The 20,567-nt window shown below is 60.8% G+C and overlaps 1 protein-coding gene across 1 annotated transcript; it reads right to left on the bottom strand.

The window, feature by feature from the left end:
* TGFA (transforming growth factor alpha) lies at nucleotides 1-6,597 on the bottom strand. The gene is made up of 5 exons (XM_050910116.1): nucleotides 6,553-6,597; nucleotides 2,839-2,892; nucleotides 673-796; nucleotides 305-454; nucleotides 1-169 (listed from the first exon to the last, which is right to left on the bottom strand). Exons 1-5 carry the CDS (start codon nucleotides 6,584-6,586, stop codon nucleotides 1-3), a joined length of 531 nt encoding a protein of 176 aa, XP_050766073.1. The 5' UTR covers nucleotides 6,587-6,597.
* Nucleotides 6,598-20,567: the final 13,970 nt, after the last annotated feature.

Raw genomic sequence — 20,567 nt, 5'->3', positions numbered from 1 at the left:
TTACACCCCGGGAACGCCGGCGGCCGGCGTCCCGCCGTGGTGCTCCCCGGCCCCCTTACCCGTCTCGGCGTGGCAGCAGGAGGTGCCGCCTTTCAGGAGCCCGCCCGGCTTCTCCTGGCCTCCGACGGGCGCCCGGCACCACCGGCAGCGCTTCCGCAGCCGGCAGCAGCTGCAAGGGAGCGGGGAAGGGATGGGTCAGGGGCTGCGGGGGGGGTCTCGACCCTCGTCCTCGGGCCGCATCCTACCCCAAATCGGCTGGGAAGGGTGCTGAGCCCATCACCCCACGCCCCGGCCCCGTACTTACTGTATGAGCACGCAGACGCCGATGAGCAGCACCGAGGCCACCACCGACACCACCACCAAGGCGGTGATCGTCTGCTTCTTCTGGTTAGCGGCCACCACGGCCAGGAGGTCGGCGTGCTCGCACCGCGTCCCCACGTACCCCGAATGGCACCTGCACCGGAGGGAAAGCCGGGATGGGACACACGGACACACACACGACACGGGACGGGAAGGGCATCAGCATCGTCCGAGGACCGGGGCATCCGCTCGGAGCCCAGCAAAACCAGGGTCAACCCCACTTTTTGGGGGGATTCCCACGGGACAGCCGAGGGGAGACACGAAGGACCCGCCTGGATTTGAATTGCCGGAGTTTTTCGGCCCGGCACTTACACGCACGCCGGCTTGTCCTCCTGGACCAGGAACCGGCAGGTGCCGTGGAAGCAGAACTGGCTGTGAGAGTCGGGACAGTCGTTGAAGTGGGACCTCACCGCTGCCGCCACCGGCGGGCCCGGAGCTGCGAGCAAAAACAAGGAGAAAATGGCATTTTTTGGCATTTGCCGGGCCGGCGGCGATGCAGGTGGGTCGGTAGCTCTGTTTTAGGGCTGGATACATTTATTTTGGGGTTGCCGGGTGGGAGGTGGTCCAGCAGCCGCATCCCGGCCGGGACCACCCAAGGAGCCCAGACGCGTCCTACTTAAACCAGCGCTGAAGCTAAGCCTCGCCGGCACTAGAGGAATTTCCTAAAGAGCTTAAAGCTTAAAATGGAGGAGGAGAGAGTTAAATAACGGCGGAGCCGGCTGCAGCCCCGGACCGGTGGCTTTGCCGGGGATGCTGTTTTCCATTACATCCCGCGCTGGTTTAAATTATCCTCCGCAGCAGAGACGGAAAACAAATATCCTGCTTTCGGATTAGCCCGGGTATAAAGCACATCCGATCGCTGTCGTTTCAAAGCCACCTCAAGTTCCTGTTGCCGTGAATTTATGGCAGGCCGGGGTAATTAAACCCACGTCTGCCGAATGCTTCCGGGTCTTCGGGGAGGCGAAGCGAGGAAAGACGGAGCGGGGCCGGCTCGGTCGGGGATGCGCCGGAGCGGTGGCTCGACGTCCCCGTCTCCGGCGCTGGGGAGAGAGGCGTCGGTGGGAGGTTTGGAGATGTCGGAGCGGGTGGCAGCATCCTTGGGGAGCCAGGAGCTGGGATTTGGTCTTCGCGGTGAGAATCGCTGCCGTCTGCATCGCTGCCGAAACCCGCGCCTCGGCGCAGCCCCTCGCCAGGAAAACCCCGACGCCTCCCTCCCCAGGGATCGCTTGATCCCAGGAGAGCCTGGATTCCCCCGACTCCTGCCTCTGGCCTGAACAGCCCCACAAAAACAACCCTTTTTGGGGTTTTAACCCACAAAGCCGAGCCCCAAACACATCCCCGCTGCCAGCGCCCACCGAGACGGCAGGCTCCGAGCCTCCCCCCGAGCCCGGCGGCGACGGCCGTGCCCCGGCTTCGCAGCACCGGCAGGGACGGCGTCAGCATGGCTGCACGGGGCAGCGCGTCCCTTTGCCCCCCCCTGCCACCGCCGGTGCGTCCCCGGATCCAGCGCCGGCTCCCGGGGTGTCCTGGCTTGCATTAAACCTCGGCGCGCTCGCAGCTGCCGGCCACATTGCAGCCGCCTCATCCTCCCGCAGCCCTGCGCTGCTGCTGCCGCCCGCACGGACCCTGTCCCCGTCCCCGAGGTGTCCCCAACCGGTGCCGTGCCCCTCGGAGCAGCCCTTTTCCTCCAACCCCCCCCCCGAGTTGGGCACGCATCCATCAGGAAAGGGGCCGCGAGCATCCTCGGCGGTGCCGGTGCCTGCCCTGCCCGCGGGGCTTTGCTCCGAAGCCTCCCGGTGCTGCGGTAGCACCGTTTCCTTTAACGCTTCCCAACCGATGCCGGTGAACCATCCCATTTTCCAGCCCCCACGAGGAGGTTTTTCCATCCCCGCCTGCAAACAGCCCTTCCCGCAGCCGGCACGTCCCCACCGTCGGCAAAGCCCCCGCGCTGTGCCGTGCTGGGGGAAGCGAAGGGCTCTTGGCCGTCGCAGCCCATTGTGCCGCTTTTATGAATGAGGCGATTTATCGGGCGCGACCAGCTCGCTGCCGCCGTGAGCCGGCGTCAGGCACCGGCAGCTTCCCTGCGGGAGCTGCGACACGCTTAATGAGACCAGACCTCCCCGTGTGCCGAGCGGCTGCGTGCCAGAACTCGGCCCCCCCCCCCCCCCCCCCAAAAAAAACGAAGGGGCATGAGAAATACCCACCGCAGAGCCCCGTTTCCCAGTTTTCCCTTGGGGATAAAGCACCTGCAGGGTCAGGATCCCACCGGGGACCCGTTATCCCCCAGGAAGGAGGACGGGATGCGAGAGCATCCCTCCAGCTGAGCCGGTGCACGCTCGGTGCGAGGATGGTTTACCTGCGCCCACGCTTTGCTGCCTGTTCCCGGGCAGGTCGGCAACGCGGTCACCCTGCAAATCGCCCCCCTCCCTGGCTCCCCGCGCCGGGATCGCGCCGGCTCTGCCCCGTCGGCAAACTCACCGCTCCAGGCCGCCGTGGTGTTCTCCAGCGCGTGGCACGAGGCGAGCAGCATACCTGCGGAGAGGTCAGAGAGACGGGGGGGGGTCAGCCAGACCGTGTCCCCCACCCCGAGCCGGGAAGGCTGTTTTTTTTTTTTTTTTACCCCAAATCACTCAAAGATTTATGAGGTTGTTTTTAAAGGAAAACGCAGCGGTGTTTGCTAGGGCGCTTTAAAGCCAGAATGGAGCCCGAAACCACTCTGGTATTTGCATGTACAAGAGGCACGCGCTCGCTCATCCGACAGCCGCTCGCCTGCACGGCATCCCCTGCCCAGGCGGGTGCCGGCGGAGGTGCCGGCCGTGCCGCCGTCCCCGTGCACCGGGCAGCACAACCTGCACCACCTGGGCAGCTCCTCCTGCCCGCGTCCGCGCAGCGGGACCGGATCCAGCCTCGCCGCAAGCTCGGGTGCTGCAACCGCCCGCCAGCCCCCCCGCTGCCTGCAAACGCTGCCCGACCTGCGAGTGCCGCTGCTGCTCCCCGGGGACCCGCGGGCTGCACCCCCGCGGTGCGAGCGGGGCTCCCCGGTGCAAAACGCCCGGGCACGGCGGGCTCTGTGCAGGCAGAAATACTCTGTACAGGCAGAAATAGCCTGTGCAGGCAGAACTACCCGTGCGACGCCAAGCATGGGGGGGCTGCAGGTCCGGGCAGGCTCAGAACAACACCCCCCGCCCCGATCCATCCCTTTGCGGGGGGCAGAGTGGAGCGGGGAACCCCCTCCCAGGGCTTTCCCCGGGGCGGCTGGACCCCGGGGTGCGAAGCCAGACGAGGCCGGCAGCCCCTTCGCTGGGTTTGACCCAATTTCCTCCCCGGGTTTAATCAAATCATGCAGAAAGGCAACGGGCGAGAGACCAAACCGCACGCCAGCCCTTGGGGTTCGCATCCAGCAAACCCCAGCAGCGACCGGCAGCTTTAGTTACGGCAGCGGCTTTCCCTCATTTCGGCTTCTCCCCGTCGGTCCTCGCCGCACCTTTCCCCACGCCGCCGCAGACGCAGGCAGCCCCTGGGGATTTTCTTCCCGTGGAAATTTAATTTGAGGCATCCCGTCTCCTCCCAGGTTTTTTTGTTTTGTTTTGGTTTGTTTTTTTGCTGCCGCTGGCAGCTCTTTGCTGGAAGATGCTTCGTCCTCCTGCCCCGCTCCTGCTCGTGCCGATACCCGCACCTCCACACGTCGAGGAAACCACGCGTTATTTGGGAAATGGCTCATCCCTGTGTCACGGGGCGGCCGTATCATCCCCTCCGGCGTTCCGGCTTGTCCGCCCTCCTGCCAGGACCCCGCTCGGCTCCGGCGGTGCCTCCTCTCCACCGGACGGTATAACACCCCGCTCACGTTAAAGACGCTTTGGCCGGAGGAGCCTGGCTGAGAAAGCAGCCCGGCTCGCCCCGTGCCATCGCCTCGTCCCCGGTCACTGCCCCACCACCCGCTGCCTCACCTCCCTCGCCCCTCGGCAGCAGTTTCACATCTCCGACGCCGGCCGAGGGCTCCGGTGAGCTCCCCGAGAGCCGGCGTGGGGACACTGGGCACCTTACGGAGACACAGAGCATCCACGCCCTTGGTTTCACCGGCCAAACTGGGACCCCCGAGAGCAGGGCTGCGTCCATCAGCTGTCCCCAGCAGCCGCCCTCGCTTGAGTTTTGGCAATCCCATCCCAGCCCCGTTCTCGGCTTTTTCTCTCCCCAAACCTGAAAGATCAAATCCTGCGCCGCCTCCGGTTTTATTTCAAAGTCGGCGCTCGGCCACGCCAGCCCGGCTGCCGCCCCCCAACCCCATCCCCACCCATCCCCTTGGCCCCCCCGGCTTTGGCAAGGTCTCCTTACCATCACCCCCAAGCCAGCAAAGCCCCCCCTGAACTCACCCTCCCGGCAGGAGACACCCAACTTGCTGACGGACCCCCAAACCTTGCCGACGGACAAACACGCACGTAACGACTCCGTCCCCGCCGCGACATTAATTACCAGCCTCCGCTTCTCCACCACCACCAGCGAAGGGCTCAACTCCTCTCGCCCCCAGCAGCTCCCAGCCCTTCGTGAGGAGCTCCCGGTTATCGCCGGGGTTTGTTCCCTGCCCCAAGTTTTCCCTCCTAATCCGCTCGGCTCAGATTTTCCCCTCGGCTTCGCGGCTCAGCCCTTGGCAGCCATCAGGTGCACGTACGTCGGGCCGGAGGAGGTTCTCCTTCCCCCCGGTATTTTAAGCGGATGCTCCGATCGGCTGGTTCGATGCGGTTTATAAAGGGCTCCTCTCCCCTTGCAGCAACCGGGGCACCGCGGAGGCTTGGACCCAACCCGGGCTGGAGGCCGGGAGCAGCCATCACCCCTGGATGGGGGATTGGGGAGAGCGGGGCGCCCGGCCGGGTGGGAAACCCGCAGCTCAGCCCCTTGAGATGGGCGACCGCCGGGGTGCTGGAGAGGTCCGAAGCCACACGAGCGGCAAAGCAGCAGGGAGCAGAGGGGACACGGGTGTCCCCAGACCGAGCTGGCGGGAGCCTCCGGATGAACCGAGGAAGGACGCTGCTGCTGGAGTAACCGACCCCCCCCGCCCGAGGGATGCTCTCCGGCGGAGGAGACGTGCCGGAGGAGCGGAGCGAGGAGGCACCTCGGCGCGGCCGTGCCAGAGCCAAAGAGGCAGTGCCGGAGAGGAGGGCTGGAGGGGGGCCAAGACCGGCTACTTTCCTGAACCCAAGTGCTGCAAAGAGCCTCTCTCCCGCCGGGCTGGCGCTGCCTCATCCCCCCCCGGCCCCGGCTCAACCGCGGAGCCACGGCGAGGAGGAGCAAAGCCCCGGTGCTGTGGGTGACCCAGGCAGGGAACGCGCAACCCTCCTCTTTCGGGACAGCAGAAAAAAGCCAACCGAGGTCCAGCAAGCGCTGCCCCCGCATCAACCCCAGCCCCGGGGTTGCCTTTCCCGGTACCAAAGCATCCCGCGCGTCCCGGCGAGGAGCACCCATGCCCCAGCTCTGCGCTCTCCCACCTCTACAGTCACCCCATCTCCAGGCTGGGAAGCGTGTCCGTATCCGTCCCGTCCCGTGAGCAGCATCACCCAGGTCCAGCCTCGCATACCCTCGCTCCTCACCGCCTCACCCCTTTCCCCAGCAAAAGGGCCACGCGATGAACGTCCCTTCCTTTTAATTTCGAGCCCAGCAATACGCTCTCGCTAATTAACCCTACCCTAAAATAAATGAACGAGACTGGAGGGCTCGTTCTCCCGCCGAGGCCGTACTTACAAGTCGTGGCGAAGGCGCGTTCCCACAAGCGAGGAGCGGTTAAGCAAATAACTTCGGGAGGGACCGAAGCCAAATATTTTGTAGGATTTAAGGAGCAAGAGGCGACCGATTCACAACCCGACCCCCCCCCCCTCAGCCCCCCCCCTCTCCAGACGCAGCAGCCCCCCCCCCCCCCCCCCCGCCCTGCAGAAAGCGCTGCCTTTAAAAATAAACCTATTTAGGGATGCCGGGGCTGGATGCTCGGTGGGGACCGGGCTCCGTTCAAGCTGCTGGGAAAGTTTGGGGGAGCGGAGCCCCCCCGCCCCGTCCCGAGCCCCCTCCCCGGATGGGGATGCCCCGGGCTGGCGGTGGCTCAGTCCCCTCCGGAGCTGCCGGTCGGAGCTCGGGGTACCGGAGTGCTGGGGTACCGGAGCTTCCCCCCCCCCCCCGCGCCGCCCCGAGTCCCCGTCCCGCACCTACCCATGGCCAGCGCGGCCGCCGCCTCGCCCGGCATGCTGGCGGTGGGGCTGGGGGAGCCGGGAGGGCCGGAGCTCGGACCGGTGCCGGTGGTGGCGGTGGCGGTGCCGGGGCGCCCAGCAGCGCGGCGGGGCGAGGGGCCGGGCTCCGCGCCGGCGGAAATGGGCGCGGACTCTCCGCCAGCCACTGCGGCCCCGGGGCGGAGCCACCCCGGCCCCGCCGCCACCGGGGCCCCCTCGGGCATCCCCCCCGGGCAGCCCCGCTGCTGGGCACCCCCCCCCTAACCTCCACCCCCCCCCCCGCAGGGTGCTCACTATCCCCCCCCCCCCCCGTGCTGCCCCACGGGGGGAAGCAGCCCCGGGGGATCTCAGGGGAAGGGTCCCACCCGCGTCTCGCTGGGGCTGACATTTGGGCTCGGGGGTCACCCCTTGCCATCACCCTGCGTGGCTTTTGCTGCCAGGTGGGGTGACACCCGTGGGGTGAGCCACGGCTCCCACTGGGACCCCCTCAGCTGCGAACCCACCCTGCCGCCCCTCGGCCCTTCCCAAACCCACTCCCCAACAAAACCCAGTGCCGCCAGCGACCCAGTGTCGCCGGCAACCCAGTGCCGCCGGCCCTTGGCTTTGCCAGCCAGGCTGCGGTCCGTTTGCAGGAGGTGGGGGCCAGGAGGAGCAGCCCCCCCCCCCCCCCCCCCCCCCCCCCCCCCGCCATCTCTCTGTGCATCACCGGGCACAGACGCCCCGATTGCCTCACCAACCGCAAGCGCATTCCTTCATCTGCTGCTGGCCCAGCGCCTACGCCCCTTCCTCGCCCCGCGCGGCTCCCACCTCGCTGATCCCAGCCTTTGTCATCCCTAAATCAATAAGGCCGAGCCTAGCTTTCCTTCGGGGGAGGCGGGGAGGAACATTGCACGGGGACCGGGCGATGGGCACCACCAAAAACGGTCGTGGCCAAAAAGCGGCTGGTGGCCAGCGCACCTCCCGTGGCCCTCGGAGGATCGTTCCCCCCTGGGACAGCCACGTTTAAGCCTTAGAAGCCTCCTGAGACGGGGCTTGGCCTTGCAGGCGAGGTGCACGGAGGGGCGAGCGTGGTCGGAGGGTGCAGGGGACAGGCAGAGGACCCCGTCGGACCCCCCCCGCTCCCCTTCCCGGTGCAGGGAGCCCCCGCAGCTGTGCCGGTGCGAAGCCAGCGTCCCCGCGGGAGCTGCTCCCAGCCCTGCGGTTTGAGCGGTGCCGAGCCTTCCCGGCGTTCCCAGGTGATACCATCTCACCTTAGCACTTGAAAGCAGCTCTTTGAAGGGGCTGGGAGCTGGCTGTTCCCAACGCTGCCGATCCCAAAATCCCCAGCACCGAGTTTTACCCCGAAAGCCCAAGCGTTGCAGCGCAGCAGCCATCCGAAAATCCCACCGGAGCCCCGGCCGCGAGGATGCGTTTGACCAAGGGCGGCTCCGGAGGCCGCGCAGCCTCGGCTCCCCATCCCTCGGAGCACCCCACAGCGCTCCCACCCTTCGGGGCTCGGCCCCAACACCCCAACCCTTGCACCCTGCTGCTCGTGCACCGCGAGGCAGATACAGCCCCTGGGAAAGAACAAACTCCACTGGCTGCCGCGTGCCGGGGCGGCTGCGGTGACGGGCAGGGCTTCCTACCGTCCCCGCAAAGGGTCACCAAACCCTCTGCCAGCAGCCAGCGATCCGCTTTCCAGCCAACCAAAGGAAAAAACAACCTGGGAGACGACCCCGGCGCGGGCAAGGTTGTGTTGTTCCCTTGGTTCTTGCCTTCCTCCCCCCTCGCCCCGGGGCTGATAACCGGGATATTTATTTGTAAATAGAGGCTTCCTCCTTTGCAATAGTCCTCCCACTCCTGGCGTGAATCACTCGGTGGAAGCAGTTGCCGCCGCCGCCGCCGCAAGAACTGGAATGGTGGCAGGGCCGGCGGAGTTCGGGGCGGCAGAGCTGGCAGGGAGGAGCGCGCTGCAGGCAGGGCAGGCAGGAGCGAGGCAGAGCAGTAAGCCCAAAGGAATTTGGGGATGCTCTCGAGTACCTAGAAAGCCAGCCGGGAAGTCACGGGCAAGCCGTACCGAAAGGCGGCTCTTTCCTCCCGGTGCGAGGATGCGCTGCAAAAGAGCAATGGTATAACGGGGCAAAAACCCCCGGCTTTGGGGTCGTATGACACAAGGTGATTGAACGGAGACTGTTCTGGATAAAAGGAAAAACTTCAGCTCATGGATTTTTTTTTTTTTTTCCTTTTTTATTTGTAACCAGTCGCCCTGGAAGAGCAGGAGCAGTCCCGCAAGGGAATATATTGTATTTGATCAAATAAAACCCAGTAAGAAGCTTGCCGAGAGGCGCAGAGAGCTGGCCGAGGTCGCTGCCCGGCGCTCCTCGCTCTCTGCCCGCAGGCTTTGGGCCGGCTGCGTCCAGGCAGCCCCGGCACCCACCGGCACCCACTGGCACCCACCGGCCAGGCGCTGCTTTGGGAGCACCGGCCAAGAGCATCGCTGCGCCCGTCGCCGCTCCAGCCGCCCTTCCAGCGCCGGCTCGAGGGTTTCATGCTTTTCCCTGCTGTTATAAAACCACAAAACCAATTATTTAATTGTTTCACCCCGATGCTGGCAAGGTGCACGATGCCGGGAGCCTCTGCGGGTTGGTTTTTTTTCCCCCCCCTTTTCGAATGGCTCTTTGTCAGTGGCTTATTCTGGGTTTGGAGATTAAAGGGGTTATCCCCCCCCCCCGCCCCAAAGTCAAGTGAAACCGGGAGCAGATCCTGCCTCGCTCAATGCCGCAGCAGAGCCGGGCAGGCAGCGAACCGAATCCCGCTCTGGCAAATTGATCAATTTAGGGCAAAACCCTGAAAAAGGCGTATAAACCCCCTCGCCTCTCGCCAAGCGGGGAGGACGCCTCCGGTATTTATTTACTTTTGAAGCTTGCCTTTGCATTTCATCACCCCGTCTCCCTGCCTGCGGGGCAGTTATCGGGGCTGGAGGGCGACGGTTCGGACCCCTCCGCTGTCGGAGGCCGTAGGGGCCGGTGGGAAAACCCACCCGAAGCACGGCAGAGCGCAGATTCGGCGGCTGTTTTCGGGGATCCCCCGCTGCAAAACGCCCTCCGTGCCCCCAAGGGTGCAAGGAGGAGGCTCAAACCCCCGTGACGGACAGGGGAACATCGCTGGCGAACGCCACCGTCCCCAGCCATCGCTCGGCGAGGACGCTCTATCTGCTCATCCCTCCCCGCCACAGAGATCCCTTTAATCTCCGCGTAAAATATTCTGACGTGGCGGCGAAAAAAAAGGAAGAAAAAAAAAAAAAAACCAACCCAACCAAACAACCCCCAAACCCCCATCTATATCCTGCCCCGAAGCAGCGTGTAACAAGGGAGCTGTGTGCTGGTGTCCGGCATAAAAGCCTCCGGCCGCCTGTTTATTTTGGATTGTGAACGTGAAAATTAGGCAAAGGGAAAACATCGCCTTTCGCCCTCCCCGCCCCTTCCCCGATGGCTCACACAAACCCAAATTGTAGCCGCCGGGATGTTTTTGGCTTCTCCGTTGAACGCAGAAATCAATCAGGCTGCGGCAGCCGGGAAGGGGTTCAGTCGTCATCCCCCCCCCCCCCCCCCCCCCGTTTATTTTCTTAATGTATGGGCTCAGGATAAATTAAATATTACGCCCAGGGTCAGGCATCGACTGCTGCTGCCCCGGAGCTCACACGTCCCGGCCCCGGGATGCTCGGATCCCTGCAGCATCCCCAGGGTTCCCCCATCCTGAATTCAGACCTGGGACCGGAGGGGGGGTCTGACCCAGGACTGGGGTGGGGGTCCGACCCTTCCCGGAGCTGCTGCCGGAGGGGAAGCGCCTCTGACGTCTCCTCCGGCCCGTAACCCGCCTGCCCGCTAAAAACGGGGCCTTATTGGAGTTTTTTTTCCTGGCTTTATCTTGCAGCCACCGGTTCTGTTTTTCTGCCAGCTTAAAAGGCTCTTTCATAGCCGGGTTTTTCCCCTGTGAATGTACATTTTATTCAAGGTTTTTTGTTTCTTTTTTTTTTTTCTGTCTTTTTTTTTTTTTTTTCCTTTTCCTAAATAACTTCTTGGGGTTTTGTTCCTTCCCAGACATTTTCTTTAGCTCCCCCGTTTCTGTTTATGGCCCTTCTTTGCAGAAAGCCTCTCTAAATAAAGGATTTTTGACCGACGGGCTCCCCAGTTCAAGCCTGCCCACTAAAAAGGGCTTTGTTGGCTGCAGCAACGCAGCTGGTTCCAGGCTGGCACCTCTCGGGCTAATGTCAATAGTGGACCGGTTAGCGCGAGATTATATTTTTTATAGATATACATAGATATTTATCTTTATCCAGCAGTGGCGGAGCGGGGATAAGCGTGGTCCGGCGTGGATCAGAGCGAGCAGGAATCCTCCTTGGGGGCGCAGGGGAGGGCAGAGGGGCCGATGCCCCGCGGCCGGAGCCGGTCCCGGCGGTGGCTGTCAGGTCCCTCTGCCAGGTGTTTTGGCTGCCGCGGGTTTACCGGCTCTCCGTAACCCGCCGCGGTCGCGGGAAGCCACGTTCATTTACGCCGCCGAGGGTTGCCTGACACAAGGAGCATTCAGCTGCGGCGGCCGGCGACCCAGCGAGCACTCGAGCGGCTGCACGTCTGGCCGTGCCCTTAAAAATCCCGAGGCCAGGCTTTCTCTTTCGCCTCCTCCTCCTCCTCGGGGTCCCTCCGAGGGCTCTGCAGCCGGAGCCCGCCGCCAGCAGCAGCGGGGTGGGACGCACGGGGCTGGGAAGGGCAAGAAGGTGTTGGGGCGGCTTTTGGGGGAGCAGCCCCCCAAACCAACTGCGGGACACACCGGGAAGGCTCGGGATAGCCTTGCAACGCAGGTGGGACCCTCCAGGCAGGATCTCCAAGACATCCAGCCGAGGTATTCAACCTTGGGAAGCCTCCCCGTGTCCTTCCTTTCTCCCCGAGCCACTGGAGCGGGGCAAAGGGACCTCGGTGTCCCGGCTGGGAAAAAAGCACCCAAGTCCGGCCGGAAAGCAGCCGGCGGCTGAACAGAGGCCCTCAGTCTCTGGGCCATTAATCCGGCCGTCACAGAAGGCGCAGCGGCAGGTCACAATGCATGGCACATGCCCGAGCTTGATGTATTTGTCCTTGTTCTGCTTGTTTATCTATCATTTGCATTGTGCCTGCCTGGCAGGCTCGCCGCCCCGCGCCCGTCCAACGCCGCCGGCAGCGCTGACTCAGCGCCCGCAGCCCGGTGTCCCCACGCAGCGACCTCCCGGGCATCCGCCGATAGCCGGGCCCCGCTTACCGAGCCAGCTTCCCGGAGCCGGGAGGCTTGGGACGTAGCATCGGCGCAACCGGAGCCCCCTCCAGCCGCTCGCCTGCACCCGAGCGGGCAAAGAAAACCCGGCTTTCCCCGGAGAACGTGGGAAAGGGAACGCGTCCCCAGCCCCGGGCTGAGGCTCCCCAGCGCGATAGGCGACCCCACCTCCCACGGGAATGACTCACCCGCCACCTTCGGAAGCGGAGATGGAGGTGAAGGATCGCAGAGGCTGGGAGCTCCGGGGACGGCGCGGGAGCCCGGAGGAGACACGCGTGACTCAGCCCGGCAAGAACGGCAGGAATTTGTACCTGCCCAGGGAAATCGCACACAGGTATAACAGGTCCAGGCGTTCTCTGCTGCCATAACTCCTCCGAAAAGGAGAGAGAGAGAGAACCCTGGAGGGATCGGATGTTCCCAAGCGCTTGGAGATCCTCCGAGACCTTGCAGCATCTCACACCTGCGTTTCCCAAGCGAGACAAAACCCTGGGAGAGGAAGGCTTAGATTTGCACCCGAGCCCAACAAATAGTCACCGCACAGCTGCTGCCACGCTGCCTTTAGACCCCGCAGCTGCGCGCTTGACCGTGAAACGCTTAAACGCTCTGCATTTGGCTCGTAACGGAGCGGGGAAGAGACTGCAATAAACCTCCGACAGACGGGGAGGACGGGAGCTGACAGCAGCCACCCTCGGCGGTGCTTCTGCCTTCGCCTGCCCCGTCTGCCGGCCAGGGGAAGGTTTGCCGTTCCCCGCCGCCGGTGCCCCTGCCCTCAGGCAGCGGTGGGGACCGGGGACCGCGCCGCGTGCCAGGGGAGGCTCAAGCAGAAGGTGACACCGCAAGGACGGGCTGGTGACACCACGAGGATCCCCTCCACAGATGAGGTGGGGACGGGACGAGGAGCCACGGTGCCAGCCCGCTCAGTGCCCTTACGGAGGGACCTCCAAGACCCATTTTAAGGAGCAAGTGTAAGCCCCGCGGGGACAGGAGCCCTGCGGCCAAGGGGACCTCGCCAGGGAAGACAGACCCTGCACAGACCTGCCCGCGGCTCCGTGCCAAGGCAGCAGCGGGAAGCCAGATGAAAGGCAAACATTTCATCGGGAAGAGCCGGGGAGACCCGTACTTTGCTCACGCGGCCGCCGAGCTTGACAACACTGAGCCGATTTTGCTCGGCTGCAAAACAAACTTCACCGCTGGGCTCGCGCCAAGCCTGGAAAATTTCGAGTGCAAGGAGCAGCGCGGGCAAAGTTGAGAGTCACCGACGACGGCCGCGTGCGCACGGAGCCGTGCAAAGCCCGTGCTCCGCCGCGGCAGCCCGGGACGACGCACGCCGCCGCGGCCGGGATCCAGGCTCTGCCCTTCGTGCGTTACGACAGACCTGGGAGCCGAGGACGCGCCACCGCAGCTGATGCAAGAAGGGGAATTCGGGCAGGGAGAAGGGAATTAGTTTTCTGGGGATGGTTTCTATTTTGGGGTTGTGTCGCAATGGTTTCCTGAGCCGCGACGTCGCGCCTCGGCCGGGTGACGGCATCTGCACCGGCCTGCTTTGTTTCACAAGAGCTGCCCCAGGAAAACGCCCTTTGCAATGCCTGCTCCAGCTTCCCCTCTGGACAGCCCCCGCGAGGGTTGCGATGGCTCCTTGTCGTTGTTTCCCTGTCACGCGAGCCCTTCATCCCCTCGGGGGATGCACCGGAGCTGAGCGTGTCTCGAGCTCTCCTGGGACACGGAGCCGCGGTCCCTCCTGCGTCCACCACGGTTTGCGTGACCACGCTGCAAAACTCCCTCGCAGACAGCCTCCAAAGCCTAGGCAGTATTATGAACCAGAAAAAAAAAATTTAAAAAAAACCCCCAACAACCAAACAAAAAACCCCACTTTTTCTTCTCCCATCACATCAAGAAACTGGGTAACAAAGGTCACCGCATCCATCCGGGCTCTTTGACGCTCACCCGGGGCTGACAGCCCTGCTCGGATGAAGGTGCAAACTCAACGGGCTCTTTTGGAAGCGCACGACGGCCGCCCCGGTTGCCCCTCGCCGGCTGCCCGGCCCAGCCGTCATTTAAAACCGCTGAAAAGAAACGGGAGCACAAAATGCCGCCCCGAGCATCACAAAGGCGGCCTGACGTCAGGGTGCGGGGAGGCAAAAGGCTCCAGGCCAAGAGAAGGGAAGCTGTGTTTGAAAAAAAATGACAATTTCTGTCTAGGAAAGGCAGGGTCGTGAAAGGAGCCCTTCTTCGGGGCTCTCCAGGAGCCCGGGCGCAGAACAAGAAAAGCCTTTGAACAGCCGGGTAAACTCCTCGGCAGGCTGCCAGCCAGCGCCTGCAAGGAGCCCAGCGGAAAAATCTATCTGCAGGCTGGCTCGGGAAGCCGGGGGAGACATCCCAGCACGGCCGGCGGTCCCGGGGAGGGGATGGGGGGGTGAGCTCCTTCGCCGGGGAGGCCGGGTCCCGGCTTTTTTGGCGTCCCACCCCGCTCGCAGGTGCGTGCCGGCAGGCTGCCCGCGCCGGGAAGCGGTGGCTGCCTGCGATGGGGACGGCAGCGCGAGGTCAAGGCGGGTACAGCCGACCCGGCGCGGCGCAGCCTCTTGATCCGGGGCTGAAGGCAGGCGGGCCGGGCACCGGTGGGAGGTGAGCGGGCAGCTCTATGGAGAGAACTGGAGAAAAAATAAAAAAGGAGGAAAAATCCCTACTTTACCATACACTCCTGCGGCCAGTGGTTTTTGAAGGCGTGCCCTGCACCCGACAGGCACCTGTTGCAGCACTAACGCACCCAGAAACGGCAGTCTCCTATTAAAAATATAGTTCCTTCCGAGTAAGACACCAAAGATGTGCTTAGGTAAGAGATGTTTAGATGACGCGCATCGCTTCCCAGCTCTGTAAAGCCCAAAAGCTCTCGAAACGGGGCTTCTGCCTCCTGGGCTCCCCCGGGACGCGGGTCTTTTGCACGATGCCAACACGGAGAGGACGTTGAAACGGCGGGACGGCGAGACGGGGATGGGGAATAGCAAAGAGCATCCAACGCCTGCCTTCGCTGGGCGACCCGGGCCGAGTTGCACAAAGATCACCTTCCGTCAAATCCAGCTTTCACAATTCTCCTTTTTCTCTCCCATTTGTTCCCCAAAACACCATTAAATACTGAACACCAGAAATTAAAAGATAAAAGGGGACCTGGCGGGCTGCCCGGCTCCCTCCGGTCAGGGCTGCTCACCAGAAAGCAGAAATCAAACCTCTCCCACGGCCGTGGTGGGTGGCAGAAGGCAAAACGCCGCTTCCCGGGTGCCTTAGAATTCCTGTTTTACTGAAAAGGGAACCAAACGCTACCAAAGCGGGGCCTCGACACGGCTGAGAGTGACCGGCTCGCTCGGGCTGCTCTGAACTCGCTGGCCTCACCCCGCACAGCCCGGGGAAGTCCCTGGGGCAGCGGCGCGGGACTGGGTGCAGTTTAGCGGGGAGGAAGAGGTTTTTACGGGGCGTACGTGGGTTTTGCGTGGGCGGCCATCCTCCGCAGCTCGGAGGGCTTGCTGCGGTGCCAACGGCCAACGCCTACCGCAGAAATGCCAGGCCAAGAGCCGTGCCGGCCCTTGCCCCTATGCAGGGGTGTTGCAGGGAGCAGGACACCCCAACCTGGGGCTCTCCCAGAGCCGAGCAGCCCCAACTGGGAGGATGGTGCCATCTCCTGGCATCACCAGGCTTTTTCCCCACCCCGCAGTCATGCCTCGGAGCAGCGGGGACCAAGGATGCTCGTCTCTGCAAAGGGCCAGAACGGATCTCCTTCTGTACAGGTGGGGAAACTGAGGCAGGGGTGGCCCCCGAGCGCATCCCTGGCTGTGACCTGGGCACCCTCCTGCCACCTCGGCCCCCAACCGAGACCACCCGTCCCCTGCATTTCATCCCAGGCCGGTTGAACGCGATCTCCAAGCAAGCGGCGATCGGGCAGGTTTCGGCAGACGCAAGGGGACAGGGGCAGCACAAGGCCGCGCGGGGATCGGGCTCCAAGGGGCCAGGTCTGGCTCAGTTAAATCCAGAAATAAACTGTTCTAGACCTCTGGAGCAGACGGCAAAGCGACACCGGGAGCGAGACCGTCTCCCCCCGTACATTCCTGCTTACGTCCACGTCAGGGAAGAAAGCCTCAGCTTCCTTAAGCACGACCTCGCCAACGTACGTAACCAGGAGGATTCACGGTTCGATAGCTGAACTGCAAAAAAAAAAGCTACGGAAGGTCGAGCTTTTTAGTCCAGGCTGAAACAAAACAGGCGGCTTTTGGGTTTTCAGGGAAGGGGAAAACCCCGACGGAGCACACAGAGCTACAGGTCAGCCTGGAAAGACCACGCTGGCATTGAACGTCACGCTCAGGTTCTGTCCTCCGTTCAACTTCCCCGGTTCTGCTTCAGGGCTGTTTCCAAGTGAAAAATCTGCTTTCAAACAATCAAAAAGTGCTCCACTCCTAAATCTCTGCCCGAACCACTGGAGCATTTCCAAAAGGCATATTTTTAATTGTCAGATTGGAATGTTTTGACATTTGCAAGTATTCCCCCCTCTTTGGCCAAGACGATTTGTTGAATGAAATCCAGCTTCGCTAAAAGTTTCGGTCCCTTTTTCGAGGAAGGTACATTGTGTGGAAAGGGAATAATTACAGTAGAGAGCCAAACGATTAATCTCTGCCCTGATTTAAAACAACATGAGAATCTGTCCCCTTAGCACTCTCCTAATACCTATAAATTGCCAGGGATGTAAGAGGGCTCGGAGGTAGGATAGACCCCCAGGGAGCACTTGTAAGGAATTGTTTTTATGCATGAATAATGCAATACCAATTTTTTTTTGCTTTGCTCCTCAAACTTGCTTTAAAGTGCAGAGGAGCTGGCGAGAATCCACAGGACTGTAAGCATTTCTTATTTCGATGAGAATGAGAAAATGGCCTGCGTAGCAGGGCTACTGTTCAGCCATCTCTTCCTCTGGATTAGCTACTGGAGAAGTCGTGGCCAGGGCGGCGAGGACTGAGCCGTGGGGGGACCCAACGCTGCTGGGTCGGCCACCCTCAGGGGGACGACCAAGAATTCCCTCTCCCGTCACCGCAAGCTCTGCCGGCATTCTTTCAATGCCACCTTTGTGGCCTGCTGCGAACGACTGATACCTTATCCTGTATCTGCAAATCCACTGCACTACACATTGACCTGGGGGGGGAGAACGGGTCAGATTGTCAGAGTTCTTCAGCAGACACGCAGGGCAGAAAGGGGAAACTACTGAATTCACTTGCGGGTACATCAGGGGTAGAAATAGAAAATACCCCCCCCGCCTTTAGCCAGCACAAGTGCTCCCTGGAATATTTCCATTATAGTTTTAAAAGGATTAACTTTCACCTCGACACAAGTTTCCCGATAACCACCTCAGCTTTTCTCGTTTAATTGCTTTCTGCCATGGCTACAAATCATCCCCCAGACCCAGGGTACAATTCTTATCATTAAATAACCACTAATAAGCCCAGAAGATCCAAACGCGATAAACTTTTGATTTGTTTTTAATCAGTTCTAATACATGGTGGCACATCCGCACCATGCTTATCCCGGTTCGGAAGGAGTTATCCACGCTTTATTCACACGCGCAGCTTCCCTGCTTCGCAGTTAGCTCTCCTCTGCCATCAGTTCTGTTTCCTTGCAGTCCACGGCCTGCTTGGCCACAGCAGCAAGAAGTTTCCATACCCCTCTGACACTCACACACTGGTGGCTTTGGCATTTCTAATGAAAAGATAAAGAACAAAGAAATTCAGTGAGCTCCGGGGAGGCGGGGGGGGGAGCAGAACGGGGCCAACAGCAGCTTGGACTAACACGCACCGAGCTCTTTGCAGGAGCTCGGACCCCCCCGAGCGCTTGCCCCACGTGTGACAGCCCTCTGACTAAACACTGCGTGGGATCCCCCCAAAAACAGCATTTACTCGGAAGCGCAGTTTCGCCCTGGGTGTCTCCAGCCGCGGGAAGGGCAGAGTCCATCGCCAACCGGCTCCCCCGGCACGGGCCGCAGCAGCACGCTGACCCTCCCCTGCGGGGCTCAGCAGCGCCTGAAGCAGCAATGCGGGACAATAAATCATCTTATTCATCCCCAAGGGCATATCCCGATTCAGCATAGCAAACATAAACCAAGCTGCGGGCAAGGAACTCCGTGACACAAAGCAGGGAGAGGGTAAGAGGCATTGGCAGAGCCGGTCCTGTTCCCCAGAGCCGCAGCAAAGTCAGGAGTAGTGTAGGAGAACAAAGATTTGCTCAAGGACAGCTACTCCTTGTCACCCCAGCATAACCACAAAGCAGCCTAGCCTAACCCGAGCAGTGTCCATCTATAGCCCGTGAGGACTGGCTGGTGACCAGCACTTCACCTCTGACAGCTAGCCATCGCTGCCGGCAAACAACAGCCTTCAGCCAAAGGACAAGCAAAACCAACACAACAGGAGAAACATTTGATTATCCTCCCTTCGTGCCACCTCCCAATTAAATTATTGCTACAACAACCAAAAAAAAGCTACAGCCATACTCAGAAATGCAGAAAAAACTGCTTGTAGAAAAAAAACACCACCAGCACTACTTACAGAGCAACAGCCTGGACACCAAGCCAGCACACCTCTCTGCAGGGACCGCGGTTAGCAGCAAAGAGGAGCAAAATTACAAGCCCAGCTGCTTCATTTCTACTTTCTAAAACCAATTTAGAAACACAGAGCACCCACAAGGCAAGCACCCTCTAAACACAAACACCAGCCCCTGGGTGCATTAATAAACCTGCTGCGCCCCGAGCAGCCCCACCTGAGCCCCCGCTCCACCCTCCCCACCCACGGCCCAGGAGCTGTATTTAAGCTCAGGCTCGGGGCCCTTGCCCTCATCTGCAGGGTGCTGTGAGTGAGCCTGGGTTGGGATTAGCAGTCCCTGAGTATGCTGCATTTGCTGGAGAACCTCTGGAGATACCCTGCTCTGCTGCACCCATGTGCTGGGGATGGTATGCTGCTGGAGAAGCTTCATCTGCAGCATTGGGGTCACTTCTGGCTCCTCATCCTTTTCTCCTGGAGAGCTCCCCAGTGCTCAGGACACCACAGCAGGTAAGGAGTAGGGGAGCTGGGCTCAGGGGATGGTGCCTGGTCAGTGTTCCTTCCTACAGCTTGATAGGAGGCTCCCTTATCAAGCAAGATGTGTTGTTTAGGCTATGAGCTATGGGATGGGTGCATCCATAATATCATTGTGCAGCCTATATGAAGCCTCTGGTGCTTCCCTGCTTCGTTCTGCTGGTGCAGAAGAAGAGGTGTGAGTCTGGGCATTGTGTCTTGAGGTCCTACAGGACACAACAAGAAGTAATGTGGATGACTTTGGGGCTCTGGTTGCTAGACCTCGCTGCTCTGTAAGGTTGGCTTTCAAAATGGTTTGTTAAGAAATCAATTCATCCTGTGCAGATGTTTTTAAAGAGGCTGTCAGGACAGAAGCTTCTCTAGAGATAAAAGTTCTCCTGGTTCTCTGCTCTAGCAGCATGATGCTGTGGGATTACTCTTACATGAGATACAAGGGGCTGTTCCCTTTTTCTTGGAAACACTTGGCAGTAACAGGAATGCCATTAGATTAGCATGCTCTCAGCTGCAGGACAGGCAGGCTCTGCTGGGGAGGATTGAAGGCAGATTGGTTTGCTCTGGGAGGCAGAGAGCAAAACCCAGCACCTTCCTTCAGTGCAGCTCCTAGGAGGTCTCGGAGCCTGACTGGCCCAGTTGCATCGTGGTGAGAAGGATTGCAAATGCAGACCTGGATCATTCAGAGCCTGGTCTTGGCAAGCGCTGCAGAGAGCTGCCTTCTTTAATGAGCAGAGCTTCCCGGGCACCTGGAAGGTGAAAAAGAAAATACTTGCAGGGAGAAAGGGCAGCTCTAAGCGGGTTACAACACAAAGAACAAAAAAGGGGCGAATTTAGAGCGTGCAGTGAAACAAGATAGGAGTCAGAAGTGGCCAGCAATAATATCAAAGAGCTGTGGCTGCAATGAGCGTTGCAACATCTAGACGCTGAATTTCTAACGCTGCCATCTTGCAAAAATAAAAATGGGCTGTTCTTCAGCTGCCTGGTTTTGCAGCTGACTTAATGCCATGGGCCAGAATCCTGCAGGATGCTGAGTGCTTTCTCAAGGGCGCTGTAAGCTTTAAGGCCGAGGCTGTTATAGGACCGAGGCTTGGTCATGCCTGAGCACTTGGAAAGGCCCTAGACTTGTCTTAAAACAAACCAGCAATCTTTTAGCATAGCACTGTCCCTGTGAGCTCCTTTCTCACCAAACACTGATGTTAGAATGAAAGTGGCAGCCAGAGTCTCTGCTTATTCACTTGACTCCAGGAGCTGGCGCTTGAGAAGTAGAGCTGGACACATAGTAACGCTGCTAACTAATCCTGAAAGTAAGCGTTAATTGACTTTTCTGTAGATTTGATGAATGCTGTGCTGCTCGTGATGGTGTGGTTTTTGCTGCCTTTATGTTTTTTAGCCTAGAGAGTGATAATATTCCTGTATAACCGTAACAGAGAAGTCCTCGCTGTACGAGACTGGAAAGGCAAAGCCTTATTTTTTGCCTTTTTTTATTAGGAATCCTGAGAAACAAACCATCACAAGAGCCACTTTGGCTGCTGCGGCGTTGGAACAAAACACAATGGTGCGCCTCGCCGCTCCTCGCCGCTTCCCCGGTGAAAAGCTCCGTGTACGCAGGGACTCCGGTGACAGTGGTGTG

The sequence above is a fragment of the Gymnogyps californianus genome, chromosome 23 (genome assembly GCF_018139145.2).
Source record: "Gymnogyps californianus isolate 813 chromosome 23, ASM1813914v2, whole genome shotgun sequence".
Taxonomy (NCBI): Eukaryota; Metazoa; Chordata; class Aves; order Accipitriformes; family Cathartidae; genus Gymnogyps; species Gymnogyps californianus.
The sequence above is the reverse complement of the archived record's forward strand: the minus strand, read 5'-3'. Positions and strand labels throughout refer to the sequence as shown.